Source organism: Rhipicephalus microplus, chromosome X, assembly GCF_043290135.1.
Source record: "Rhipicephalus microplus isolate Deutch F79 chromosome X, USDA_Rmic, whole genome shotgun sequence".
Lineage (NCBI taxonomy): Eukaryota > Metazoa > Arthropoda > Arachnida > Ixodida > Ixodidae > Rhipicephalus > Rhipicephalus microplus.
The window spans coordinates 181097389-181108112 of NC_134710.1; the positions used below are offsets into that span (position 1 = coordinate 181097389).

At 39.4% G+C, this 10724-nt stretch overlaps 1 protein-coding gene across 3 annotated transcripts in view; it reads left to right on the forward strand.

Annotated features, from left to right (window-relative positions):
* The window catches only part of LOC119177242 (CD109 antigen), a 134114-nt gene extending 127272 nt beyond the window's left edge, over positions 1-6842 (forward strand). For all 3 annotated transcript variants that reach the window (XM_037428675.2, XM_037428673.2, XM_037428674.2), the window contains one exon: positions 727-6842. In XM_037428675.2, coding sequence (XP_037284572.2) covers positions 727-941 — 215 coding nt within the window. In that variant the 3' untranslated portion in view covers positions 942-6842. The remainder of the gene's footprint in view (positions 1-726) is intronic.
* The last annotated feature ends 3882 nt before the right edge of the window (positions 6843-10724 follow it).

Here is a 10724-nt window from a genome sequence, read left to right on the forward strand (position 1 = left end):
TGCCCTGAATATATACAAATGCTACCGCCATGTGTGACAACACACCGTGTTGCAATCAGAATCATTCTAGTGCACTCGTGACAGCACCAGAAGTAAGCGTACACATTCAAAGAAAGAAAAGAAAGTGGTCAAGGTTATGACTCATGATGCCTCTCGAAGTGGCTGCTTGCAAATTAGTCATTCCCCCGTTTAGATGTGTTCTTTTCCGGATGAAAAGAGGAGAAATGAAATACTCGGAGTGTGCAACGAATTTTTGTAACTCTGTTCGTACTTGACAGATGGGAAAAGTTTTTGCGGGTCTCGTCGCGACGGTGTAGTGGCTAAGGTACTCGGCTGCTGACCTGCAGGTCGCGGGATTGAATCCCGGCTGCGGCGGCTGCATTTCTAATGGAGGGGGAAATGTTGTAGGTCGGTGTGCTCATATTTGGGTGCACGTTAAAGAACCCCAGATGGTCAAAATTTCCGGAGCCCTCTACTAAAGCGTCTCTCATAATCTTATGGTGGTTTTGGGACGTTAAACCCCACATATCAATCAAAAGTTTTTGCGGCAATGACATTGTGGAGCATTAAAGTATAATAGTGAAATAATTTGATAATTTCAAGTGTTGCTGTGGCCTGTAAGTGTCCTACTTATTTTTGTGAGGTTGACAGCTGGAACACAGCTGGAACAGATTCATGAATGAAACTTTTTGCTCACCAATGTTGTTTCTACAACTCTCTCTTCAGCTCGCAGTGCTAGGATGTTCTACAGTCCCCACAAAGCAACATTGTGCGATATCTGCGATGGTGTTGAGTGTGGAAATGACTGCAATGTTGTGAAGCAGACGAAGCTTGATTCACAGCTGGAAAGAGAATCTGAGCCAGATGGAGCCAGTGGCATCCATGCATCGCATCTTTCGATACTAGTGCTTGTCAGTATCGTGGCATTGTTTCAGAGGTAGTGGCATGAAAAATTTCTTATGACTTGGCCAATTTCTTGGTATACATAGTGCTGCATCTCACATTGTAGTGTTTTATGTCTTGGTTTCATCTCAAAAGCCTGCTCAGACCTATTAGCTCGTTATGGCATCAATACTAAGACATCTGTCGTTTGATTGTGTACTACTACCTATTTTGTTATTCAGCGCATTTGGTGCAGTGTGAAACATGTCATTATATTGGTGTTCTTTGTGTTCCTGACAGTGACCTGCTTTTATCTGAATTCCATGTTTATCACTCTAGTGTGCATGTTTTTCTCTTGTGCTAACATTGTAATTGCTGCTTTTTAAAATGTCTCTGTAAGTGCGCTTAAGTGTGGAGCATATAGATGATGTTATTTTTATTTCTGTAATTAAGTACGTCTATGAAGATCTCCAGCTAAAATTAGTTCTTTGTAGATAGTACACATTACACAAGGGCATATGGCTAGCATAAATGTATTGTGAAAAGTCTAGCAGTCCTTTTTAGTTTTCTTGGTCTCCATTCCTCTTATCTCTTGTAAAAGAACAGGCCAGAATCTGGTAATCATCTTATCACTCCTGTGTAAACTATCGTCCACTTAAATCTGAAATTCCTTTCAGCCCCCCTCTAGGAAAATATGCCAGTAAGTCTATGCTGCTCTGCATATACATATTGTTACCCATGCCATTTCTCATGTTTGGTAGCAGTTAGTGTTGGGCTTACATGAGAATATGTGGTCCCGTAGCCATGAAAAAGTTTTTAATGCTTCGATGATTACAGTACCCCCTAATGTGAAATTTGAGTGCAGCAGCCTTGTGGCATTGTCAGCACTGAGCTTCTGCTTATGCAGTTTGTTTAACAGCTGAGTAGTTTGTTCAACAGCAGAGGAAGCACTTCCAGCAGTAACATCACTCATTTTTAGGAAGAAACCATGAGCACGGGTATACATGGTTCTTGCCTACTAACGCTTGCAGCACATGCATTGTTGCACGTAAATTCTAAGCAAGACCAGAATGAGGTGACGAAGGAGAGGCAAGTAGTATCACTTTGGCTCATGATCATGTCCAGTATCACATGATTGTTTTGTGTGGCAGCCTTCCCGGAACGTAGCTGTCGAGCAGCATCTACTGTGTTTTTTCCTCATCTTTCTAGCATTAATCTGCATCTTGCTTTAGTTGGCCACTGTGCAACTTTCTCGAGTTCTTTGTAACGTAATCTATACCGACAAGTGGCATTTTGATTCGTGAAAAAAAAAAAAGAAAGAACTCCTCAATGGAAGGTGCATCTCATGTCTACAAAACCTCATTTGGCATGTGAAGTGTTTAGCATTTTGACAGTCAGAAATTTTCTGGTGTATAGAATGTGTTATGTCAGTTTCATGTGTTGTTCTAGAAAAAGCTCTTATTCCATCATCATAGAACCTTCCATCAAAACCTTCATAGAAAGTGTTCATTTATTTGTATTGTACCTCTGGTACAATGCATTCATATGTTCGATATATAGTCAAACCTCTATTTAATGATATCATCAATGTAATGAATTGTTTTTATTTCCCAATCTTAGTTGCATTGAAAGCTGTAGTATTTCTTTCTGTTTAGTTCTGTTTAATGGTACTTTTTGCTGTCTGAAGCATACATGGAACTCTAGTTCTAGCAAACGTTGCAAAAAATTCTAAAGTTGGGTGAGATGGGAGTCCCCTATACAGATTCTTTTGCAAGACACATTCAAGCGGCAAAAAGTCTTGCATGCTTTGCACATTCAAATTGTGCACTCTGAAAACCATTGCAGCATCTGTCGTGGCTACAGGCTACAAGGTCTTCCATACAGTAGGGCACCAGAAGCTTACCATTGCATCTGAGAGTCACTCCTATGAGCAGGTATAATATGTATCTCAGGTGTCAAAGTTTCTAATTAAACAATTGGACACAATATCCTTGAAGTAATTATGTGTATAGTTAGCTACTAATGAAGTATTGTCACCAGAAATGATAAGACTAATGTGCTTTTTTGTACTCCTAAAGAAAAAGGCTTGATCTAATCAAATTAACTATATAGTAGTCAACTTTTCCTTAGCAAGTATGACTTCATTATACCGAGGTTTGACTGTATTCACCTTCTGGAAGCTGAGTATTTAACCCTGTGGGTAAGATACTTGGCCTTTGAGCATCAAGACCTAGGTACGAAAGCGACCACCGCCTAGAATTTTTCTTTTAAATTTATTGTTTTGTACATTTATTTTCGCTATGCTGTGAATTTGATCTTCCATTCTCATTTTGTGAATTGTTTGTTCAACTACTTACCAGGATAACTGGAAGCCACAAACAGGATTTTAAGGGCTGTGCTCTAAGATAGTACAGCCTTATCCAGTTACCGTTTTTTATCGATATAAGCTATGACATGAATGACTTCTGAAAAATCGTTGAACATTCATGTGTAGGATTTGGCATATTGGCTTTCATGCACTTCCTTTGAAATGACTGAAGGTACATCTATATGTATATATATTTGCACCATACCAGAAATTAGAATATTGGGCACAGCAATCTTTTTTGGCCACAATAATAAAACATCAAAAAATCTGAATGGTGCTTCTAGGAATGTGTGAATCGAATGTAATTCAACTGTTGAAGCAGGTGTACCTACCATTATCATCCTGCACGAGGTAGCTCGCTTGCACATACAGCGTTTGAGACTTCCTTCATTGTATGCATTTTGGCCATTGGTTAATCAATCCACAGCTCTTTGATATATTGTTTTGTTCAAATTTTTACAAGAATAGAATACTAATGACTGCATTAAGGATACAATGTTTTTCTGGGCCATTCAGGTATATAGATACAAGCATTGAGTACTAAACTTACCAGTTATCTTTTGTATGATCTATTAGATGTGGGAAAAATATGTTGATTCAGGGTAATTGAAATTATTAGGCGAGAGAATTAGTAATACTTGCAAATTATTGTATCCATATAGTGGGAGCATAATGACAAATACATATTGTAACTATATTTCTTTTATGTTGATGCTGATGGCAGGTGATTCATTTTATGGTGTTTGGCCATTACAAGATGAATAGAAAATATTTCATACTGGAAATGAAGAGTATAGTTGACAAGCATATATTTGAATAATTGTAGTTCAACATGTGAAAACCATGAGATGATTACGAAAGATACTGCAGTGGAGGGCTGTGAAAATTTCTACCACCTGGCATTCTTTAACCTGCACCTTAATCTAAGCACACGGGCCTCAAGCATTTTTGCCTCCATCCAAAATATAGGTGCCGCAGTCAGAATCTTAAGTCTTCCTGAGAAGCCTGCTTCCCAGAGACAGAAACTGAAGCTATGCTTGTCTTCGTTATTCTTTTGTCCTACCAAAGCTTGGCGATATTGTCTTGTGCTTTATTATGAGCACTGTTAGGATCAAGGAACTTTTATTTATAGTATGCTTGTTTACTTTAAATATGAAGCACAATTTTTGAAGTTTTTAGTATCCAGAAAAACTAAGGTTCAGTCAGCAGCACTTTCACAACTCTAAATTTTGCTGAGCAGAACAAGACAAATTTAAGTATTTTGCCATGAAAACTGGTTCTCGCATCTTTTTGATTTCTGAGAATTGCATAATTATTGCCTAAATAGTCATTTGTATGCGTAGAATTCCACACAAGTGTTTTGTAGTCCAGTTTTTAGACCTGAAAAACCATATAACCTTTTTTGCAACAAAAATCGACTTTGCCAATAGAGGAATTTCATAGTGATGTAGCTAGAGCTACTGGGCACTGAAACACCATTAGAAGAATGTATGTTCTCTAACAGCTTCAATGAAGATATTTCCATTCTTTTTGATAGTGTGTACACTCTTACAACAATACCATGTGTGTCAATTTCATCACTTGTAGTGATCATTCACCTAGTCAAGCAGTCATCCTTTATATTGGGTTTCTAATACTGCATATAAGATGCAAATACTATCACACAGTATGATTTCATTAAAACTTTCAACTAAAAACTCTTCTTGTCAGTGCATGAACCCCAGGTGGTTTAAATTATCCAGAGCCCTCTTTAGCTTGATGGTTTTGGACATCAAACTCCATGAACGAAGACCCAAAGAAAAATGTTGCTGCATGCTAAAGTTCCCGACTAGCTGAACTAAAGTTGATCCAAACATCCCAGTCGATTTCCTTCCTTTCTTTTGTATTGCATGTGGGTTACACTTTGTATAAGACGATGTTGGCCAATGGTAATGTTTCCCAGCAAACCCATTAATGCAATAAAATTGGTTGCTTTTATAACTGAAATTTTGATAGGTGGGGTTAAGTGGGTCAACAATGAGCCTTTTCCTAGTCCAAACAGCACCACAAGTGCACATCGTCGAAATCAAAACTGGTGACTCTTGGACTCCGAAATTGTCCGCTACATGCCAGAAGGCAATCTCAGAGGCCTGGGTTCATGGCTCTTTTTGGGGCAAACATTTGCGTGTTTGTGGTGCCAGATGTCGCTTGGTCCACACGTGTCGTCACGTTTTGCCCACCAAAAATCAAGGCCTGCGCACATGTGCACGCAGACTACCTACCCAAAAAAGGCCCATTGAGTGCAAGGACGTGGCTTGCAGGTTGTACAATCATGGGGGTTAATGTAGTTGCTGTTGTTAATATTGTATCAGACTTGTGTCATTAGCTTTTGCATGATCACTCCAATTTCCTGCATCTACATAGTGCACTCACAACTGTGAGATGCTTGGTGGAGCAATCCTATTCATTTAAGATTCCATTAGTTTGGATCCTGCAACATAAGTGAAACAGATGTGTTTATGCTGTGCATTGGGCAGCACATTCACCAATGCTTTTAACGAATTAACAGAAAAAAGAAAAAAAAAAGTGTTGTCTCTGGTTTGCTAAAAAGTTGGATGGTATACAGGGTGTGTCAATGCCCTCATTTACTGCCACCTTCAAGTGATTTGTTGGTCACCTAACCATTTTAAATTTTATTTTTTAAAAGCTTTTAGCAAAATGTATAAAGGTTTTTGAGAAAGAGCATAATAGGAATGTTCTGGCTGCTAGAATGCTGGGTGCAGCAACATTTACATGCTGCAAAGCATTGTCATTTGTATGCTAAACTTATTACTTGTTTTAATTAATATACCTTTATAGTTTACATTTATCTTCTCTGTGGTATTTTGCTTGAATTAACATTAGCTTTTTTTATTTGATATGTAGAAATGTGCTGACCACAGTTGGAAAAAAATGTTGGTTTTTTTCATTTTTTTATGTCCTGAAAGCTGGAGTTTTGTTTGTGGTAATATGCATGTGTGTTACGCAGCAGTTTTTCATCTACAGCTGGATGCAATGGTTTATTCTATATATGCTGGTACATATTTGAAATGTTGCATCTAGTTGTTTGACAAGTGTACATAGTTTTTCTGCAGTGCAGTTTTTAACTGGATATATGGTGTCTCTTTTGTAGTTGACTTCTACTGGAAGTCTGTACATAACATATTTTTATGTGGCTATTCAATCTGTTGTGCACATAAATTGCTATGTTGTAGCATTAGCTATAATACTGTGATGCTAAACTCTGTTGCTGACTTGTTTAGTGATCTTTCTGCAATGCAGATGATCTGCATGTAGAAAAAGTTTGCAGCTACTTGTGCCACAGAGATTGTGATCTTTACTTCATCTTTGTTCTTATTGTTGTTTTACTGAAGCTCCTTTTAAGCATTAACCAAGAATCTTGGTTAGAATCGGCTACACCACTTCAATTTTATTGCCTTTCACATATATATTGTTCTCACCACCATATTTATTTTTCTGTCAACATGCCTATGACTTCTGCAAATCCTGTTGTAAAGTGCACATGCCAATGTATGCACATATTGTAGTAAACATTGCAATGCTTGATCACTCAGGGGATTGCTTTTTATGACTGCTGTTTTCTATGAAAAAAATGATCAAAATTTTAGATAGCACACAATCATGAACTTTATTTTTTTAATGTCATGAATTTGCAACATTGGTTACTGTTTCCAATCGTTGCTGGCATTTCCCCTTGAAGAGGGGTGGTGACCAGTAATCACCTAGCCTAATCGGGCGGATCCAGCCACTCATTCTAGGGGGCGGCGGGTGTTCGCTTGAAGCAATACTAGAGACAGGTGAGGCGTTAACTCATTTTTAAAGATGATAGTCTTTCTTGGAGCCCTTCGATGCAAAAATTTTTATCTGTCTGTCTATTTGTCTGTTTGTCCACCTTTAACGATATTGGGCATAAACTGCACCAGCGGATATCCCAAACGGCTGACCTCATCCGCATCGCCCACCAATGTTGCTCAAGATGCAGCGTTCATACTTGTGCGATTGTCAATTAAAAATCAATTATCGCACATATCTGAAGCACCATAACAACACCAATATATTCTGTATGTGCGTCTACTTAAAAAGGCATACATAGGTTATTCTAAGGACCGTAGTGCTGACCATGTAACGCTTGCACGAAAACGGAAGTGTTTCCAATGCTTTGCTAAAATGACACGGTGGTGGCACCTACCCGTCGCCTTGCGTTCTACACTTTGTCACCTCTGAGACGGACGCGCACGCCAGTCGCAGATCCGCCCCCCTTTGTCGCAGATCCGCCCCGTTTTAAGATAACTGCTAGATAGAGCTCGTGTCTCACGCGTGACTTGACTTGGTGTGCTCGTTCCCCTCCGCTGCACGCTCGAGGCACTCTAACGCAGCAACACGATTCACGAATTTTTTCGCGCAGAACATCAAATAAATGTTTTGTTCAATCTCTCCAGACGCAAAACTATCGTCTTTTGAGGACATTTGCAGATTAACATGCAGATACGGGGCCATTTTTTTTTCAGAAAACACATAAAATGACAGAACTAGCATTGAGACAGTCGGGATTTGTGCCTTTTGACTCCGTACTGCTAAATCTGCTTGTGCAGTAGCGGAAGAAGAAAACCAAGTGAAATCAGTTTATTGTGCATGATGGTCATGCGAGACCAAGCAGACCGGGCATTTGATTGCATATTAAAGCATAGTGGGCGACAATTCACCATGTATATCTGCGAATCAAGAGCTTACTTCATCCTGACGTCACGTGAACGCACAGTTGATGTTGCGAACTGTGCTGCAAAATTGATTGATGGATATGTGGTGCTTATTGTCCCAAAACCACCATATGATTATAAGAGATGCCGTATAGTGGAGAGCTAGGGAAATTTCGATCACCTGGGATTCTTTAACATGCGCCCAAATCTGAGCATATGGATCTACATCACTTTCGCCTTTATCGAAAATGCAGCCGCAGCAGCCGGGACTCGGTCCCATAACTTGCGGGTCAGCAGTCAAGCATGATAACCAGTGGCGGGTTAGACTGGAAACGCCATCGTTACTGTTTTTCTTTTTACTACCTCGAAAATCCCTATGATAGCACAGATACTGTTAATTTGTGCTCACAGTGGTCCCACTCATTAGCCCTAATTGGTGATAGGACATAGAGAGCAAGGACTGGACAGGAAGAGGGTGGCATTGGGAAGGGCAATTGTCTCCCGCCCCCCTCTGGATCTGCTCTGAGCGTAATAATGTTTTTTTTGATCTGTTGCACTACAGCCTCATAATTTTTTCTGGTTGCTTTCATGATACAAGCCTATTCAAATGATGTGCTGTTATCTATGTGTTATATTGTATCATCTTCCCTGTTTTTTGTTTTTTTTGTTTTTTTGTGGACCAATATTCTAATCATGCCTGACTTTGCCTATATCAACCGCTGACAAGTTAATACTTCCATCCACATTGCATCTTGAAGGTTGCATGCCATCTATGTGGCTTTTATTGGGAAAATAACCCAGCATTCCATACATTGCTTTGAGTATTTTCCCGATTTCTCTTGGAGCCGATAGATGCCTTCTCATGAATATACATGAATAGCTACAAATCAGTGCAGCAAGTTAGCAGAAGCAAGAAAATAAAGTGGTCAAGGTCATGACTCATGATGGCTAGCTCAACCTTCAACCAAACCAGCATCTCCTGTGAGATATATTGATGAAATATACGACTAGAGTATTCTAGTTGCTCTGGTGCAGCTGAGGAAATGGGCTGACTGTTGAAAAGTCATCGCAGAAAGCTCGCTACTAGCATATTAGCACCTGTGGATCTTATCGGCGATGTCTACTGAAGTTGTACAGGAAGGTGACATATACAGGAAGCCCGTTTCTGTTAATTCACCAGATACATGGCTGCAGCAGGCAAGCCAATGTGCTGATCCTGATCAAGTAACATAACACTGCTTGCATTGCGGTAATTCAAAGTGATCTTATGGGGCAACATACTGAAATTGTTGCTTGTTTGATCACAGTCAAACGTTCAAAAGATTAAAAAGAGGGGGGGGGGACACTAAATGAACGAATGTATAAATTTGAATAGTAGTTTTTTGAATACATTGTATAGTAGTCTGTTGCTAAGGTCACGATTATAAGTTCATTAAAAAATTAGTAGTTTCATATTTAAATTTCGCGCCAAATCAATAGACGTGAATGTCAACGTGGCATAAGATTCCTCTTTTTTTTTTTTTTAAAGGCCACAGTGAAAGAATTTTCTGAAGCTTGACAGGCTAAGCGTGTGGCCACTTCAGAGGACAGTGTATTTCATGTTTACCGATTGAGAAATTTATATGCCCCAGTAGACTCTTTGAATTTCTTCTAGGCCAGAAGTTGGTGCGGGCACTTCTGGTGGCGGGACCTCATGCATTTTCTTTGTGCGTTATCTCGCTTACCAGGCATCTTTTCGCAGCAAGTCTCGTGCTTTGATATTGTGGAACGTTAATTTGCTAATACGAGAAAAAATCGTTTTTTATGTGATCCCTTTAATATTAGTAGTGGCTCACGTGGAACCTTCAAGTGTGGCTTCCCGGCCGCACGTGAAATTTGAAGAGATCGAGGTTTTTATTTTTACATGTCATTGCATGTATCTGGGTGTCTCGCAATCCATCGGTTTCGCTCATGTAGGGTCTACCAGAATTACAGTGGCAAATTTAACCAGTTTGATTCTGAATAAGTTCATTTGCAGTAGTTCAAGTGTTAGACAAACTAGCCTCTAACGATTATAACCTTGTATTCTAAGTTTCCTTTCAATGTTGAATCCAGATAGCATTTTGATGAGACATGATGGTTAGCGAAAAGTGGTGCTTAAAATGTCATCGGTAGGCAAGACACAATTCGCTGAGCCTTTTAACACCTGCAAGAATGTACAGAATGCTCGCTTTATGGACTTTGGGCGCCTGTGCATTTTGTTTTTACCATGTCACTTTTGTTCTTTTTTTCTTTTTTCCCCATTTTGTGCTGTGAAGAAAAGGAAGCAGAACAAAAAAAAAAATCGTTGCAACATATGACTGTAAAGTGGAAGTATGGTAATTTTACTTTTAGCATAGATCACTGCATTACAGAGTGGCCAAAAGTAAGGATAGTGCCTTTCGCTCCCGCCGCATTTCGGCAGGGGCGAAATGCAAACACCCGTGGATGGTAAAGAACCCCCAGATGGTTGATATTTTCTGAGCCCGCGCCCCCACCTTAATACGGCGGGTCTCATGATTATATCGTGGTTTTATTTCATACTACCTATATATACCTAGTACTGACGTTACACTGACCAGAAATTTCACATGTTCACTAGTTCTTTTTAAAGATGACTGCGAGTTTTATGAAGCATCGAAAGACTGGTTTTAAGTTTTTGTCGAATCTGATATCTGTTTATTCCCAAAAACCATCTTTTGAAAAAGAAATGGCGTATC